Raw genomic sequence first — 19,121 nt, 5'->3', positions numbered from 1 at the left:
TACAGGTACCCAGGGAAACAAAAAAAGACCTCAGAGTTAAAAGTACAGACAAGAAACTCCTTTAACAACGTGTAGTGAGGTCTGGAAAGTTACGAAGAAATAGAGCAGAAGAAAGCCTTTAAATATACCAGGGAACAGTCTTACAGGTACCCAGGGAAACAAAAAAAGACCTCAGAGTTAAAAGTACAGACAAGAAACTCCTTTAACAACGTGGAGTGCACTGGGTAAGGTTGCGAGAATTACGAAGAACGAAATGTATACAGTAAAAAAAAAAGCCTCTAGTATACCAGCCAACAGGGAAACAAATGACCCCGGAGTTAAAAGTGTAGACAACAAACTGCCTCAACAAGTGCAGTGTATCGCGTGAGGCTACGAGAATTAAGTTAAGCAGCAGTAGTGTGGCACGTGGAAGGCTCAGGCATGCCAAACTTTCCTTTAAATAGCGTAAAGAAAACGAGGGTCTGGTGAGGGGGTGTACTGTTTTGGGTACGACTCGAGCTGTTTGGGCTGAACGTGGCGTGTGCTGTTGTGTGACGTGGGAGAGGGAGGAGGGAGAGGCAGGAAGGAAACGGGGGAAGGTGTGGGGGTGTTGTCTGGTTGCCTGGTGTGGGTAAAACGTAAAGAAAACGGGATTGGGGTGTTTGCTTGCTGAAAGTGGCGTGTGTGTGTGTGTGTGTGTGTTTGGTGAAGGGTGACAGGAATGGCTGGGTGTTTCATGGTGTGGGTGGAGGCTGTGGTATGTAGATGGAGTAACCGTTGCATGCAAAATTGATGTGTTATAAGATGTGCTTGTGTTGTGATGCTGAACTTGTGTTGTGATTGGGTTGAATGCTGTGGCTGTGGTGGATTTATAAGCGCTGCTGTGCCTGGGAGTAAGTGCTGTGGTTGTGGTTAAACTTTGAAGACTAAATGCTGTGTTTGTGTTCTGGTGTTCTGATCTTGGCTGGCTGTGGTTGAGTTGCATCGTGGCTGTGACTGTGACTAAGCTTTGAAGACTAGGAGGTATGTTTAAATGTTGTGGTTAGGTCATGTTGTGGCTGTATTTGACTGAGGTATGTAGGTGTGAATGTGTGGCGTGTAAGATGAGGATCCGGACGAGGCTGTGGCTGTGGCTAGGTGACGTGGTAGTTCCTAATTCGATGCTGTGGTTGGGTAATGATGTGGCTGTGTTGGGCTAAGTACTATAGGTGTGAAGATGCGGTGTGGCTCTAAGATAAGGATCCGGATGAGGCTGTGACTGGCTGAGCTCTGGAGGGGAAGCTGCTGCGGCGCCTCGGTGGTGGTGGTGGCGGTGGTTGACTCAGTGTTGACGTCACGTGGGGGAATAGAGGGGGCGATGGGGCGATGGGGGGGAGAGAGAGGACGTCAGCTGATTGCGGCATTTCCCTCCCTCCATCCCGTCTCGGTGTGCACTGCCTTACCCTTGCCTTGCCTGCCGCCACCCACACCACCTTTACGGGTCCTGTGTGTGTGTGTGTGTGTGTGTGTGTGTAGTACGGTATCTTTTTCCTTTTCTTTTCTCGACAACGTCTTGCCTATGTCTGGTATTGCTACCCGCGATATACCCGGATGTGAACACACACACACACACACACACACACACACACACACACACACACAGACTCAGACACACAGCAAGATCAGTGTCTTCCTGTCACTTGTGCTGCACGGACGATCTTGTGTGTGTGTGTGTGTGTGTGTGTGTGTGTGTGTGTGTGTGTGTGTGTGTGTGTGTGTGTGTGTGTGTGTGTGTGTTTGAGCACCTTAGTAATGGGGGGGGGGCAGGGGGGGGGGAGATTAAAGCTGCCGCAACACCACCAATGAGAGACCACGCTGCCTCCCACCACTAATGACCTTCCCTCTGTGTGTGTGTGTGTGTGTGTGTGTGTGTGTGTGTGTGTGTGTGTGTGTTAGTTTCCCTGATATACCCTCGTCGACAGAATGGTGACAGTGATGATACGAGAATGACAGTGGTGGTGGTGACGGTCGTGGTGGTGGTGACTGACAGTGGTGATGGTGACTGACAGTGGTGATGTGACGGTCGTGGTAGTGATGATTATTTTCCTAGTAGTGATGATGGGTGGTGGTGATGCCCTTTGACGAGAGCACTCCAGCTGAATGCAAAAGATTAATTAATGTAGACTATATTTGGTCACGTGATTAGTCTTGCTCTCTCATTCAAACATTTTTTACGCTTGCTGAATAATACGCTTTGTTCTCCTGGTGGTGGTTGACGCAAGACGGCAATGGTGGTGGTGGTGGTAATGGTGGTGGTAATGATGGTGGCCTTGGAGGTGGTAACAGTGGTGGTGGTGGTGGTGGTGGTGGTTGTGTTGATCGTTAGTTGTGTAGCATTGAGTGGAGGTGGCGGTGGTGTCTCTGTGTGTGTGTGTGTGTGTGTTAAACGATAGCTGTAGTGCCCGGGTTATCGTGGTGGTGGCGGCGGAAATACAAGTGGTGGTTATGCGGAAAATAGTGTGGTGGTGGTGGTGGTTGTGTGGTGCGGTGTGTTGTGTTGGCGTTCGTGGTGGTGGTGGTGATGGTTGTGTGGTGCGGTGTGTTTTGTCGGCGTTCGTGGTGATGGTGCTGACGTTCGTGTGGTGTTAGTGGTGTTGATGATGGTAGTAGTGTGATGCAGTGTATTTTGTCTACGTTCGTGGTGATAGTGATGATGAGTGACGTTAGTGTTGTGTTAGTGGTATTGATAGCGGTAGTGATGTTAGTGACGGTGGTCGTGTGTATAACGTATAAACTCCCACTTTGGTTAATTCCTCGCTATTGTGTGTATCTTCACCCATAGACAAAAGTGGGAAAATGTCAGGCAAGTGTTAAGAAATGATGAAAAAAAAGAGCTATCCCACGCCCTTAGAAACGAGATAGAGGCAAATAAAGGAAGATTCAGACGACAAAAACAAAGGCTAAGACAATGACAAAGCAGAAAAGCTAAACAAAGAAAAGCTATGTCAACCACGCCCTTGAAACGAGACAAAGAAAAAAAAAGAAGATTCAGACGAGACAAAACAAAGGCTAAAACAACACAAAAGGCTAAAAGAAAAGCTATATATCAAACGCCCTTAATTAAAACGAGACGAGGCTAAAAAACGAAGATTCAGACGACGAAACAAAGGCTAAAACAACACAAAACAAAAGGCTAAAAGAAAAGCTGTATATCAAACGCCCTTAAAACTAAAAAAGGAAGATTCAGACGACGAAACAAAGGCTAAAACAACACAACACAAAAGGCTAAAAGAAAAGCTATATATCAACCACGTCCTTAATTAAAATATGACCGAGGCTAAAAAAAGGAAGATTCAAACGAGACAAAAACAAAAGCTAAAACAAAACAAACGACAGAAAAGCTAAAAAAACCCGAAATCTAATACAGGAAAAGCTATATCTAACACGCCCTTAATTTAAACAAGACAGAGGCAAAGAAAGAAAACAAAACAGACGAGACAAAACAAAATCTAAAACAAAAACGTCAAAACAAACGCTAAAACAAAACAAAAAAAAAGCTAAAAAAAATAACATCCTTAGCAACCACTCCCACAAATAACACAGCAGGATGGAGGCGACAAAACACGTAATAAACATCAGTATTACATCTTCTTTCAGTGTGTTATGCCGGATATCAACGGCGGGCAGATTAGATTATAGCGACTACTGCATATCAACTCACACATAGAGATTAGATTAGCCATTATTGGTACGTGTGCTTGTAAGGATGTCATAAGGTGGAGGAAGAATAGATTATGCTCTTGTATATAGTTGTAATTCATTTATTTGTGTGGGTGACCAGTTTTCTTTCATTACTACGAATATATATTGCACGGGGTGGGATGGGGGGGGAGGGGGGTCAATTTGGTACCGTAACCTAGCCAGCCCAAATCAGCCTAGTCCCAAGTCCAGTCTATAGCCCAATACAGCCCAGTCTATCCCAATGCATCCCAGCCTATAGCCCAATACAGTTCAGTTTAGCCTGATTTAGTCCAGTCAAACCCAATTCAGTCCAGTCTATAGCCCAATTCAAGCACAGTATATAGCCCAATTCATGCCCAGTCTATAGCCCAATTCAGCCCAGTTTATAGCCCAATTCAGCCCAGTCTATAGCCCAATTCAGCTCACCCTATAGCCCAATCCAGCCCACCCTATAGCCCAGTCCAGTCCAGTCTAGCCCAGTACAGCCCAATCTATAGCCCAATCCAGTCCAATTAAACCCAACACCATTAGTTTTCCGTGTCTGTGTTCAAAAGCCTGTCTACTTTGGGTCGTCAGAGAGAGAGAGAGAGAGAGAGAGAGAGAGAGCAGCTCCGGAAGATGCTATTACCTGTCGTGGCCTTTTCCTCCCTCTCTCCCTCTCGGGTCGTTGTCGTTGTCGTGTCGCGGTGCTGTCGGCGACCATAGTTTCAGGCCGTGTGGAGGGGACGCAGGTATGCCCACAGGTGACCTTCCGGTGATTAAGGCGCGTGTTACCTGGAATAATTGCTCACCTTGCTGCAGTCTCCTTGGTGGTGGTGGTGGTGGTGGTGGTGGTAGGAGACATGGTAGTAGATGGAGAGGGACGGGACTCGGGATGATAGTGGTATTGACAGTGGTAGTGGTGGGGTTGGGGTGGAAAGGTTAGTGGTGGAGGTAGTGGTTGGGGGTCTCTGGGTCTCAGTTGTAGTGGTAGTGGTGATGGTGTGGGAGATCGAAGTGGTGGTGGTGGTGGTGGTGGTAATGGTGGTAGGTGTGGTGTGGTGATGGGATGATAGTTACAGCTGTGGTAGTGGTGTTGTAGGTGGTTAATAGTAGTAGTAGAGGTTGTAGTAAGGGGGAGGGGGAGGGCTTTGGTAGTGGTGGTGGTGGTGGTAATGGCGTGCGAGCAAAGGAAATGGTTTAATGAAATGTATATGAGAAAGTTTGGGTTAATTATTCATGTCTGGACACGTAGCGGTGACTAATATAGCAACGTGACTGAGTGGAAAATATTGCACTCTCGAACACGTATTGCTACTAAATAACACCTCAGCAGTCAGTCAGTCAGTCATTCATTCAGTCAGTCAGTCAGCCATTCATTCATTCATTCATTCAGTCAGTCAGTCAGTCAGCCATTCATTCAGTCAGTCAGTCAGTCAGTCAGTCAGTCAGCCATTCATTCATTCGTTCATTCATTCATTCATTCATTCATTCAGTCAGTCAGTCAGTCAGCCATTCATTCATTCATTCAGTCAGTCAGTCAGTCAGCCATTCATTCAGTCAGTCAGTTAGTCAAGTCAACCTCTCATTCGTTCGGTCAGTAAAATTTCATCCAGTCAGCCAAATCTTCCTTCCTTCTTACGGTCATTTCTTACTGACGTCATAATTTTCCCTGGTAATCGTACTTTATTTCCTGCCTCTCTCCCTTCCTCCTTCCGTTCCCCCCCTCTCCTTCTTCCTCCCTCCCGTTTTTCCTTCCCTCCCCCCTTCATTTCCCCTCCCTTCCTCCCTCCGTTCCCCCCCTCCCCTTCTTCCTCCCTCCCGTTTTTCCTTCCCTCCCCCCTTCATTTCCCCTCCCTCTCTCTCTCTCTCTCCCCCTCATGGCCGAACGTGTCCCTACGGTACTTTTCCCTTATCCTAAAGACCAAAACAACTTCCTCTCTCTCTCTCTCTCTCTCTCTCTCTCTCTCTCTCTCTCTCTCCAACGAAAAAAAATACCATGGAGCAGCAGTAATGGTCGCTCTGGAAACTGTAAGAGGACATAATCCGTAGCAGACAGCAGGAGTGAGGAGGAGGAGGAGGAGGAGGAGGTGATGGCGCCGCGGGTCTTCAGAGAGAGGGAGGAGGAGGGTCGTGTCTCGTGGGTGCGTGCGTGGGTAAGGGAAGAGGAGGTAAGGGTAGGAGGCGTGGGTCGACGTTCGCCTCAGTGTAGGGTAACCTTGTCTCCCTTAATGCCCGCCTCTCGTGTAATTAGACCCCGAGTTACGCGCTTCCAATGGCCGCCTTCAATGATCACTTAGGAAAATGGGTCTCCGGGGGGCGTGCTCTGGCGTGGCGGTGTGTGCGAATGGGCGGGCGGTTGGCTGGGTGGATAAGAGGGGTGGGAAGTGGGCGTGGATGTGCTGCAAGAGGTTGTGGGTTGGCTGAATGGCTTTGGAAGGTTGGGTGTCTGGCTGAGTAGAGGTTGTGGGTTTCATGGTTGAGTCTGAAGAGGTTGTGGAGAGGCTGACTGGCTGGGTAAGAGGTTTTGGGTTGGTTGATAGGCTTGGTAAGGTTGCTGGTTTGGTGCCTGAGTGGGATGAGGTTCTGGGTTGGGTCTAAAGAGGTTGTAGAGTGGCTGAGTAGAAGAAAAGGTGAAGGTGTGTCGATAACTGTATGGGTGTGGGTGAGGGTGTGGGTGCTGGGTGGTAATACGTCGTAGGATACTAAGGATACATAGGATAGCTGGGTGTGTGTCCGGGTTGTTTGGAAGGGACGTGAAGAGGAAAAAGGGAAGGAACAGAAAAGAGAAAGGTTAGAGGATATGATAAAAAGAAGATACAGAGAAGGAAGATAACAGAGGAGGAAGAATAAGTGGATAGATGGATAGATAAACAGACATTCTCGTATACTCATCTTCGTCAATACTAGTGTTTTTTTTGTGTGTGTGTTTAGATGAGAGAAAAAGAAAGATACTGGAGATATTGATAAGGTACTCTAGAAGCCTTGTATAGATTAAACGATAGGGGTGATAAAGCTGTTCCTGGAGGTTGGTGGGAAAAGAGAGAGAGAGAGAGAGAGAGAGAGAGAGAGAGAGAGAGTTACAATATCAGAACTCATGCCCCCTCCTCCTCCTCCTCCTCCTCCTCCTTTTCCGAGATGTTTTCCTGAGGCTGTCAGTCATCCCTCGATTTTCCGATTATAAAAAAAAAGAATGTATATAAAGTAAACTAACAAACAAAATAACAAAAAAAAAAAAAAACTTATAGAAAACACGAAATAAGGAAAAAAACCCATCGAGAAACGAGAGAGAAAAATACCAAGAATAGGAATATGGTGATAACGAAATATACATGATGACGTAAATAAAGTTATCTAAATAAGGAAAATAGAAAGATAAGACATGGATAGATAGATAGCTATTTCCTCTCCTCTTAGAATCCCCCCCCCCCCCCCCCCCACACACACACACAAACCGTTCCCCTGGCGACGACTCCTGGAAACACTCGGAGCGGCATTGTTAGACGCTTTCGCCTTTCACATCATCTATTATCAAAGGCCTAAAAGGAGATCAGTCGGGTTCTTATGAGTGATTTTTTTAGGTTCATGATTCAAAAGAAGGGTCAAATTACCACCAGGGTCATAAAACTACCCATGGAAATGCCCCAAACTCCTACGAAAGAGTTGTTAATGTGTGTTTCTTTGGTTCGTGGTTCAGTGGAAGGATCATATACTACCACTAGGGTCATAAACTCTCACTGGAAATGCCCAAAACTCCTACGAAAGCATTGTCAGTATGTATTTCTTTGGTTCGTGGTACCGTGAAGGGATCATATACTACCACTAGGGTCATAAACTCTCACTGGAAATGCCCAAAACTTCCACCAAAGCCATGTCAATATATGTTTCTTAGGCTCATGGTACAGAAGAAGGGTCATACTACCACCAGGGTCATAAAACTACCCATGGAAATGCCCCAAACTCCTACGAAAGCCTTGTCAGTATGTGTTTCCTAGGATCATGGTACAGAAGAAGGGTCATACTACCACCAGGGTCATAAACTATCACTGGAAATGCCCAAAACTTCTACCAAAGCCTTGTCAAATATGTGTTTCTTAGGTTCATGGTTCAGGGGAAGGGTCAAACTACCACCAGGGTCATAAAACTACCCATGGAAATGCCCCAAACTCCTACGAAAGCCTTGTCAAATATGGGTGTATGTGTATTCCCCCGAAATGTTTAATATGAATACGACTCAGACCCAGGTGAAAGGAGTGCACGAGTACCTTGGCCTTACCTGCCGTCTCACCTTCGCCAGTCAGTCCTTCCCCGAACCTTGGCGGAAGTGTCCCTGTAAATAATCTGCCAAAGACGCGATAAGGAATGGAATAGATAAAAGTTAACCGGCTGGAAGGATGAAGTTTATTAAAGTATTAGCATAGAGTTTTATGGCCTATGCAATGGACTCTGTGACGATGATATTAGGGATAGTGAGATAAGGGTATTAGTGATGATGATGGTGGTGAAGCAAGATAAGTATTAGTGGATATATGGTGTTGGGTTCCTTTCTTCCCCTCCCCTTCTTCCTTCTTCTCTTCCACTTTTTTTTTTATTAATCTACTGTTATTGATGATCAGGGTGGCATTTTTTTTTTTTTTACAGCAGAGGAGACAGTGCAAGGGCGTCAAAAAAAAGAAAACAATAATGAAAAAAAAGCCCGCTACTTACTGCAGTTGTTGTTGTTGTTGTGATTGTTGTTGTTTTTCTAGTTAGGGTGTTAGGGTGCATTGCGTTCTGCGGTGTTGATGTCTTTCTGTGGATGGTATTTTCAAACGCTTCCGCTTCCCACATCAACAACTTCCAAAAGCCTAAATGAAGATCAGATTTTAATGAGTGTTCCCGAAATGTTTAATGGCCCTCCCCTCCCCTTCTTCCCATTTTTCCTTCACGATACAGAAGAAGGGCCAAACTAACAGAACAGGGTCATAAAACTACCCATGGAAATGCCCCCCCAAAAACTGCGAAAACCGTGGGGCCAAACTAACAGAACATGGTCATAAAACTACCAATGGAAATGCCCCCCAAAAACTACGAAAACCGTGGGGCCAAACTAACAGAACATGGTCATAAAACTACCAATGGAAATGCCCCCCAAAAACTACGAAAACCGTGGGGCCAAACTAACAGAACAGGGTCATAAAACTACCCAATGGAAATGCCCCCAAAAAACTACGAAAACCGTGGGGCCAAACTAACAGAACAGGGTCATAAAACTACCAATGGAAATGCCCCCCAAAAACTACGAAAACCGTGGGGCCAAACTAACAGAACATGGTCATAAAACTACCAATGGAAATGCCCCCCAAAAACTAGGAAAACCGTGGGGCCAAACTAACAGAACAGGGTCATAAAACTACCCAATGGAAATGCCCCCAAAAAACTACGAAAACCGTGGGGCCAAACTAACAGAACATGGTCATAAAACTACCCAATGGAAATGCCCCCAAAAAACCTACGAAAACCGTGTCAAATATATGCGTGCTTGGGCTCCGAAAGGTTTCAAGAATCTATCCATCATGAGTGTTTACATCTTATCACCTCTTGCGTCACTGATTATCTGCAGGTCGAGGCCAGAGTGTCAGTATGCCGGCGGCGATGCTTAGTGAGGCAGTGTTCCTCGAGTCGTCCTGAGGGGCTGCGTGGCGCCTGGACAGATAACGACCCGTACACATACATATTACAAGGCGGCGGTTTCTTCGTGTTCGCGGACTGCATAGTGGTGGTGGTTGTGGCGAGGACCGTGTGTGTGTGTGTGTGTGTTGTGTGAGTGTGTGTGTGTGGCGGAGGTGAAGGGTAGGGAAGGAAGAGGTGTGAGTCATGGAGATAAAGGAACGGGAAGTCTCGTCTCAGGACAAACTTTCACCCGAACCGGAGTTGAAACGTATGTGTGTGTGTGTGTGTGTGTGTGTGTGTGTGTGTGTGTGTGTGTGTGTGTGTGTGTGTGTGTGTGTGTGTATGCTCGCTTTTGAAACTATACGTACCTACACTGCGGTGGAAAGACAAACCATCGAGAGTGACCGTGAAGTGGAGTGTTGCGCGGAGTGTTTGTGGTGGTGGTAGTGGTGTGTTATACTCCACTCAGGATTCAAAGGAAGCGAAGCGGACTTTCATTTGTGCTTCTCGTCTTTCCAACTCATCCCCCCCGTGTGTGTGTGTGTGTGTACCTCCGTTACCGTTCCCGGCCATCCCCAGCTGTTTATTGCGCCGCCCGATAGGCCTTTGTAGGTAATGAGGCATGACTCAGGTGCGGGGACGTCCCAGTAACCAGCAGCAGGTGTGAGCGTCGCTGTGCCCGGGGTCTGTGCTACACGGGGCGAGGCACTGAGCCGAGGGGGAGTGTTTCTGTGGTACTGGCCGTGTGTTAGTGCCTGTGTGTGTGATAGTGTGTGTAGTGTAAGCCTTAAGTGTCCGCTATACCTATGCAACGTAAAGGACTGTGCCGAGAGGGACTTTCTGTGGTACTGGACGTGTGTTTGAGCCGATGTGATAAGGTGTGTGTGTGTGTGTGTGTGTGTGTGTGTGTGTGTGTGACAGATACCTCGGTTAACGTGTTTCGTATACGTATGCAACGGAAAATATCAGTGCCCGTGTGATAATGTGTTCAACGTGGATCTTTTAATCTACTCCTTATATCAATTCAACGTGTCGTATACTCGTGCAACGCAAGATTCTGATACCAGTGTCTTTACCTCTACGGCACCATTCTGATTCAGGTGTCACTTCCTCTCCAAAACGAGTCATTTATTGCTACAGAAAATACTTATGAGCTTATCCATGAATCACCTCACCAGTTTCGCCCTGTCCATGCACCGCTCGACTCGGACTGGGGACAACGACAGGACCAAGGACGGGACTACGTGTGTGTGTGTGTGTGTGTGTGTGTGTGTGTCTTGGTGGACGGGCGAGTTAGGTTCTAGGCCACGAGGCAACCGGACGCTGCTTGTTTGTGTCTGTTTGTCGGTGCTTGTCTAGGGGTGCGTGATGGCCGGCGTTGTGTGTCCTGTGTGTCGGTGCGGCGGAGAGAGAAGGCCATGGTTGGAGTGTCGGCGGAGGGAGGGAAGTGATGGAGACGGCGAGGACCTACATTGGCGGTGTGTTAGGAGGTGGATAGTGCTCGTGGTGGTAGTGTTGGTGGTGGCAAGGATATAGATGCAAAGGTTATGATCAAGGGTAATGGTGGTGGTGATGGTGTTAGAAAGACCTGTATTAGAGGAGAGACTGTGAGTAGATGGTGTTCGTGGTGGTGGTGGTGGCAAGGATATGGATGCAAGGGTTAAATCAAGGGTATTGGTGGTGGTGATGGTGGTGGTGTTAGAAAGACCTGTATTAGTCAAAAGGTCAACAATTGGTGGAGTTCAGAGGTGGAGGTGTCAGGGATATGGATGCTGAGGTTAGAATCAAGGGCATAGGTGGTTGTGGTGGTGTTAGAAAGACTTGCATTAGTGGAAAGGTTGTGAATGCGTGGAGTTCAGAGGTGGAGGTGGAAGGGCAAGGGTGGTGGTGGTAGTGGAAGTGTTAGAAGAATTAGTGGAAAGATTTGAGTACATGGAATTCAGATTAACGTTTGTGGTCCACGTGGAAATACTGAACCGGTTGTGGAGTGCAAGGTAGGATGTGTTGGCAACGTAAGTCAGGTGTGGGTGTGGGGTGGGTTGTAGAGGGTCTTGAGGGGAGGGGAAGGGGGTGATAGGTGACCCCCCTCCCCCCAACCCCTCTCTACACCCTGGGGTACGTGTAGGACCCTTGAGTGTGAGAGACAAGGCTGGTGTGTGTGTGTGTGTGTGTGTGTGTGTGTGTGTCCCGGAACCCCCAATCTCCACACTCATAACCTCGTAATGGCCACCAGTAGGAATCTCGTCACCATGTTTTCGTGTCCTCGGCTTGCTGGGGCATCTCAAGGAAGCACATCCGGTTCCGCAACACCCTAGGCCGAGCGTTCAGTCGGCTCAGTCGTGTGGTGGTGGTGGTGGTGATGATGGTCGGTGGAGGTGACTGGTGGTTGTTGTTAGTGATGGTGATGGTGGTGGTGGTGGTTTAGCACGCAAGGCACGAGTCGTCATTGCCCTCAGGTGTCATTCGTTCACCCTCGCTCTGATCACATTCTGGACTCGCACTCATCGGCTTGTCCGCTCGGAGACGTGTGTGTGTGTGTGTGTGTGTGTGTGTGTGTGTGTGTGTGTGTGTGTGTGTAACGTGTCGTGAGAGAGAGAGAGAGAGAGAGTAACATTTTCCACCATTTGAACAGTACAGAAACAAAACAAAAAAAAACAACACATCACCTCAGTGTTTCGTGAAGTGAAGTGTCGTGAAGTGCCCGAGGTGTGCCGAGGTGTGCGCAGATCAACGGAACTCACTGATATAGGGGACAGTGATTGCGCAGCGGCTGGGGGCATGATAAAGGGCCGGATTATGAGCCGCCTCCAGAAGCCAGGCAGCGGCGTGGGCGGCCCGGACCTGCCTCCCCCTGTCCCTCCCCGCACCACCTCCCGGGGAAGACCATGGAGAGGACACCAGCGAAGCCCTCCACAACTCCGGTGGTACGAGAACGAGAACGAGGACGAGGACGAGAACAAGGATGATAAAAAAGACGAAAACAAGGATGATAACAAAGACGAGAACAGGGACGAGAACAAGGACGAGGACGACGACGAGGACGAGGAGGGGATGAGCGACTCGGACACGGATGATGATACCCGCGACGAGTCTTTGCTGCCGCGGGATGACTGCGGCAGCACGGATGACCTCCTGGCGCTCTTCACCAGCCGCCACAGCCCCCCCAAGGAGCCCGACTCACCCACGTCCCTGGATGAAACGGGCGAGGAGAAAGACACGTGCCCAGAGGAAATCCTGGTGTCCTTCAGCCGCTTGGGGAGGCAGAACGCGAACAGGGGGAGGTCTCGTGGCCGCCCCCCTCCTCCTCTTCCTCCTCCCCGGCGCCTGACAGTGATGGTGGACAGTGTGATTGCCTCCCTGCCATTCCCCGACCCTGACCTGAGGTAACTCCTGCCGGGGTGTTCGTATGCTCAGACGCCTCCGGTTCTCACATCAACTGTATTCAAAGGCTAAAAAGGAGATCAATCGGGCTTTCATGAGTGTTATTTTTAGGTTCACGGTACAGGGGGATTGTCAAACTACCACCAGGGTCATAAAACTACCCAGGGAGATGTTCAGAACGCCCACTAAAGCCTTGTCAAATAGGTGAGCTTCTGAAGGTTTAAGAATATGGGGTGTGTTGGGACTTGGGAGGGACGGCGGCTGACTTGACTTGAGGGGAGGTACTGAGAGGAGGTGAGGGGAGAGGGGTGTCTTGGGAGGGTGGCTGGGATGAGCGGTGACGTGAGGAGGTGAGGGGGAGAGGGGGAAGGGGGGCGAGATGTACTACAGTGATTGGTTGTTCTTGAGGTGGTGATGGTTTACACTTTACACCATTCATTTTGTTGCAGGGGAGGTGGTTGGGGTGGGGTGAAGGAGGTGGGGGTGAAGGGACTAAGGAGTGGGGTGGTGTGGGGTGTAGTTAAGGTGTGTACTATGTTTATGTGTTAGTTTGAAAGAGTTGGTAGTTTGTCTTCAACGCTCTCTTTCCCCTTTCCTTCCTCTTCTCTTCTCTACTCTTCTCTCTTCTACTTTTCCCCTCCTTTCCCCTCTCCTTTACTTTCTCTTCTCTACTCTTCTCTGTTCTACTTTTCCCCTCTTCTCTCTTCTCCCCCTTCCCTTTCTTTGCTGTTAATCGTCATCTTTCCTTTCCCTCCTCCTTTACTTTCTCTTCTCTACTCTTCTCTGTTCTACTCTTCCCCTCCTCTTCTCGCTTCCCCCCTTCCATTCCCCTTCTTTGCTAAATTAACCCCCTTCCCCCTCCCTCTTATCTAGTTCAACCCCCTCCCCCCTCATGTCTAGGTCAACATACCTCTAGTTCAATCTCTTCCTCCCCTGTTAAAAGATTAGTTCCCTCCCTTTCCCTTCCTCTGTATGGCTAGATCTACCCCCTTCCCCTTCACGTTTAGATCACCCCCTCCTCCCCTGTTCCCCTCCTCTCCCCTCCCCCCTTACAGCAGTGCAGATGACCTCCTTAAGCTTAACATCGGGTACTTCAGCCATTCATTCCCACGACAGGTAGATGAACGGAAAACAAACAAGAGTAACAAAAAACAGGTAAATAAATCATTCTTAATAGACGCCCTTCAACAGACAGACAGACAGTAAAACAAACAAAAAATGAGGGTAAGCATGTGGCGCAATGTTATCTTCTCATTTATTCTCCTCTTTCCAACCTTCATCTTCTCTCCTTTACTTATCTCTTCTCTATTCTCTTCTTTTTCCCTCTTCTTCCCTGTTCCTGTTCCTTTCCTCCACGTCTTCGTACCCCCTCCTCTCCTCTCCTCTTCTCCCTTCTCTTTTTCTCTCTTCATTCCTTCCCCCTTTTCCCTCCCCTTCTCTGCTATCTTCCTCTCCTCCTCTTCTCCCTTCCTACTTCCCATCCACTTCTCCCTTCCCTTCCCCGTTTCTCTTTCTCTTCTCTTTTTTTATTTCCTCTCTCCTTCTCTGGTCTCTTCCACTCCCCTCCTCCCTCCCTTCTTCCCCTTCCACTTTTTCCTTCCCCCTTTCTCTTCTAATTTTTTTTTTTTGCTTTCCTCTCTTCCCTTCCTCTTTTCTCCCTTCTCTTTCTCTTATATTTGCTCTCCTCTCCCCGGCTTACTTTTCATCTCGTCTACTTTCTCCTCGTGTTTCGTACAGGTTTATTTTACTCCATTTTCCCTTTTTTTTTCCTGAGAGGGGAGGAAGAGGGGAGGAAAAGGGGAGCTGACAGGTGTGGGCGAGGAGATGACAGGTGGGTCGTGGGGTACTGCGAGCCTACCTGAGCACCTTTTTTTTCTTCTTCCTCCTCCTCCTCTTCCTCCTCCTCTTCCTCTTCCTCCTTCTTTACTTCCTCATTCCTGGTTTACCGTCCTCAGATTTTTTTTTCTTTCGTCTTCTTTCCTTGCTTATTCATTCCACTGATTTTGTTTTCTCCTGATTCTTTCTTCCTTCACGTTCTATCCGTTACGACCCTTCCTTCATTCATTCCTTCATTCATTCATTCCTTACTTCCTTTCTTCCTTCCTTAATTCTTTCCTTCCTTCCTTTCTTCCTTCCTTCCTTCATTCATTCCTTACGCCCTTTCTTCCTTCCTTAATTATTTCCTTCCTTCTTTTCTTCCTTCCTTCATTCATTCCTTACGCCCTTTCTTCCTTCCTTAATTATTTCCTTCCTTCCTTTCTTCCTTCCTTCATTCATTCCTTACGCCCTTTCTTCCTTCCTTAATTATTTCCTTCCTTCCTTTCTTCCTTCCTTCCTTCATTCATTCCTTACTCCCTTTCTTCCTTCCTTAATTCTTTCCTTCCTTCTTTTCTTCCTTCCTTCCTTCATTCATTCCTTACGCCCTTTCTTCCTTCCTTAATTCTTTCCTTCTTTCCTTTCTTCCTTCCTTCCTTCATTCATTCATTACGCCCTTTCTTCCTTCCTTAATTATTTCCTTCCTTCCTTTTTCCTTTCTCCTTTATCTCCTTTCTTTTCTTCCCTCCATATATTTTCTTCCTTTTCCTCCTTCCGTTATTTCCTTCCTCCCTTCCTTCCTTCCTTCCTTCCTATCTTCCTTTACATATTTCCTTGTCATCTGTCTTTTTTTTTCTTCGTCCTCCTCCTCTTCCTCCTCTGCCAACCCACTTCCCATTCCTTCCTTGCCTCCTCCTCTTCTTCCTCCTCCTCCTCTTCCTCCTCCTCCTCCTCTTCCTCTTTTGCCATCCTCCTCCTTCTGCCCCCTCGACCCCCCGCTCTCTCTCTCTCTCTCTCTCTCTCTCTCTCTCTCTCTCTCTCTCTCTCTCTCTCTCTCTCTCTCTCTCTCTCGAGTATGGGATGATGGAGGAAACCGACTCGTTAGTGTGTATTCAGACTGGAGAGAGAGAGAGAGAGAGTTGCATCATATAGTCGTGACCGATCAATTTCGCTCTAATCATATTATAAAAAAACAGTATGTGGATTTTTTTCCCTTTTTGAAGATTACTCGCGTGATTTTATTTATTTATTTATTTTTTTTATTATTTGTTTTTTTTTGTGTGTGTGTGTCGAAGCCCTTACCTTAATCCTTCTCCCTCCCTCGCTCACTCCCTCATTCACCCTCCCTCCCTTCCTCATTCTCCCTCCATGTCACCCTCTCCCCTCCCTTCCAATCACACCCTGCCTCAAACTCACTTTCCCTCCCTCCTTTCCTCCACTCCCAGCCTCACACTCATTTTCCTTCCCTCCCTACCTCACTTTCCTTCACTCCCTCCCTTACTCATGCCCATACTCTTCCTCCTGACCTCATTTTCCCTCTCACTCACTCACGGTCTTCCTCTTCCCGCTACCCCTCACTTTCCCTCCCTCTCTCTCTCCCTCCCTCCCTGACTCATCATGCCCTTACTCCTGACTCCCCCTCACTTTCCTTCATCCCCTCCCTTACCTTCCTCCCCCTTTCACTTTCCCTCAATCCCTTACGCTTCCTCCCCTATCACTATCCTTATCTCCCTCACTTTCCCTTCCCTCACTCTCCTCGCGTACTCTCCCCGCCCCCCCTCACCTTCCTCCCCCCTTGAGAGGCACTTTAATGCATGAAACCTTGATCACCACTTAAGTGCGGGAAGACTCGAGGACCACTTGAGACGGCCGGGAGGAGGAGGAGGAGGAGGGAGAAAATATTGTACAGAAGGATTTTAAAGATGAAAGTGAAAGTAAAAATGAAAGGAAATAAATAAGTATGAGAGAGAGAGAGAGAGAGAGAGAGAGAGAGAGAGAGAGAGAGAGAGAGAGAGAGAGAGAGAGAGAGAGAGAATTATTATAGGGAAGTGCTGTAAGGGAGGAAGCAGATGGTGTGTGTATGGATATTTATGACGTGTGTGTGTGTGTGTGTGTGTGTGTGTTAAGATAGAGTACACATCATATTTCCTTGTTGGACGTTGCGGTGCTTAATATCACTGCCAAGGTTGCGGTGGAGATAATGGTGGTGGTGGTGGTGGTTTTGGTGGTGGTGGTGATGTAGGAAGTGGAGTGGAAGTAACTGTAGTAATGGTGGATTGATGTTGTTAGGAGTAGTTAGTGGTTGGAACAATGTAGTAGTAGTGGTAGAAGTAGTAGTAGTAATAGTAGTAGTAGTAGTAGTAGTAGTAGTAGTAGTAATAGTAGTAGTAGTAGTAACAGAGAAAGTAAAGGAGAATAACAAGGGAAAAAGTTAAAAAAAAAAAAAAAACGGAAATGGTTACTACTATATTTAGGGTAGTGGTGGTGGTGAAGATAATGGTACTTGTGGTGGTGGTGGTTTAAGTGGTGTTGATGGTGTTGGTGGTGGTGGTGAGTGGTGTGGGAATAGTGTGGGTGAGGAAAAATGGAAGTGAAGGAGGAGGCGGCGGCGGGGTGACGGAGGGGCTGAGGGGATATCCTGTTTGTGTGTGTGTGTGTTTGTGTGTGTGTGTGTGAACCTCATTATAAACGCAATGAAAATAAGCAGAATTACTCAACGACAAATGAGGACGAGAAGGCAATTAGTTTAACACACTCAAAAGCAACAATAATAATAATAATAATAATAATAATAATAATAATAATAATAATAATAATAATGAGTATAATAGAGGAAACATTCTTTCTACTGCAGCGTATCTCCTTCAAGCAGCAGCAGCAGGGAGATAAAAATAGAGGAGGAGGAGCAGGAGGAGGAGGAGCAGGAGCCGAGGACTTCTATTAATTAGCTGATCCTAATTAAGCCGCTTTCCTGGTTCTCGTGTTACATGGGACAGTGACGGCGGCCTTCGCGAAATTATCATCATCATTATTATTATTATTATTATTATTATTATTATTATTATTATTATTATTATTATTATTATTATTATTATGTTCTTATTTCTTTATTCTTATCTTCCATCTGCTGCTTTGCCTCATGAATTATATAGCAATTTGTTAGAGCTTATCTGGTACACACACACACACACACACACACACACACACACACACACACACACACACACACACACACACACACACACACTCACGACCCCAAACCCGAAATGAGGAACCACGAGCAAACACAAATAAGACCAAAACGTAAACACACACACACACACACACACACACACACACACACACACACACACACACACACACACACACACAAGCACCTCTTCCCCACACACACCACTTCCAACGCACCTATCCCCTTCCTTCCTCCCTCCTACCCTCCCCTTCCTTGCTCATCCTCCTTCCACCCTCTCAGTCATCCTCCCACGCCCTCCACGCCCTCCACTCACCCTCGCCGCTCTTCCCCCCGCAGAAAGAAGGCCAGGGCGCGCCACATGCAACGTTGTGAGAGCGTGGAGTCGGACGAGGAGGAGGGCGGCCCGTCCCTCCTCCACTCCCTCTCCTCCGACCACGAGGATGAGCCCGATACCCGCGAGGAGCCGCTGGACATTGACTCAGGTAAGGGGTGAGGACAGGTGTGGAAAGAGAGGTAGATAGATAGATTGTGATAGAAATTGAGGGTAACCTAACCTAACTTAACCTAAACGAATCTAACCAAATCACGAGGAAATGAGTGGAAAGTTAAAAGAAGAAAAGAGGAGAGGGTGAAAAATTGAATTGGGGAGAGGAAAGAAGGAAAGGTAAGGAGAGAGGTTGGGGGAGGAAGCAAGGGAAGGGGGTGTTTGGAGAGTAACCTTACCTAACCGTGAGGAAGAGAATGGAGAGGTAAGAGATCGAAGAAAATAAAGAGAGAAGAAAGAAGGAAATATATTGAGTGGATGGGATGGCAGGAAGGGAGGGAGGTGAGGTGCTTGGAGAGAGTAACCTAACCTAACCTAATCGTGAGGAAGAGAATGGAGAGGTAAGATATCGAAGGAAATAAAGAGAGAAGAAAGAAGGAAATATATTGAGTGGATGGGATGGCAGGAAGAGAGGAAAGTGGGGTGCTTGGAGAGAGTAACCTAACCTAACCTAACCTAACCTAACCGTGAGGAAGAGAATGGAGAGGTAAGATATCGAAGGAAATAAAGAGAGAAGAAAGAAGGAAATATATTGAGTGGATGGGATGGCAGGAAGAGAGGAAAGTGGGGTGCTTGGAGAGAGTAACCTAACCTAACCTAATCGTGAGGAAGAGAATGGAGAGGTAAGATATCGAAGGAAATAAAGAGAGAAGAAAGAAGGAAATATATTGAGTGGATGGGATGGCAGGAAGGGAGGGAGGTGAGGTGCTTGGAGAGAGTAACCTAACCTAACCTAACCTAACCTAACCTAACCGTGAGGAAGAGAATGGAGGGGTAAGAGATTGAAGGAAATAAAGAGAGAAGAAAGAAGGAAATATATTGAGTGGATGGGATGGGAGGAAGGGAGGGAGGTGAGGA

At 47.4% G+C, this 19,121-nt stretch overlaps 1 protein-coding gene across 3 annotated transcripts in view; it reads left to right on the top strand.

Annotated features, from left to right (window-relative positions):
- The window catches only part of LOC127004173 (collagen alpha-1(I) chain-like), a 29,150-nt gene extending 10,254 nt beyond the window's left edge, over positions 1-18,896 (top strand). The window contains exons 2-3 of one of the 3 annotated variants that reach the window (XR_007757676.1): positions 18,056-18,468; positions 18,751-18,896. Coding sequence is in view for 1 of the 3 variants with exons in the window: in XM_050871656.1 (XP_050727613.1) it covers positions 18,056-18,212 (157 nt within the window). In the remaining 2 variants the exon portion in view is untranslated. Of the gene's footprint in view, positions 1-18,055 lie in introns of all 3 variants that reach the window. The other 2 variants (XR_007757675.1, XM_050871656.1) reach the window with 2 other exon arrangements.
- Positions 18,897-19,121: the final 225 nt, after the last annotated feature.

The sequence above is a fragment of the Eriocheir sinensis genome, chromosome 27 (assembly GCF_024679095.1).
Source record: "Eriocheir sinensis breed Jianghai 21 chromosome 27, ASM2467909v1, whole genome shotgun sequence".
Classification (NCBI taxonomy): domain Eukaryota; kingdom Metazoa; phylum Arthropoda; class Malacostraca; order Decapoda; family Varunidae; genus Eriocheir; species Eriocheir sinensis.
The sequence above is the reverse complement of the archived record's forward strand: the minus strand, read 5'-3'. Positions and strand labels throughout refer to the sequence as shown.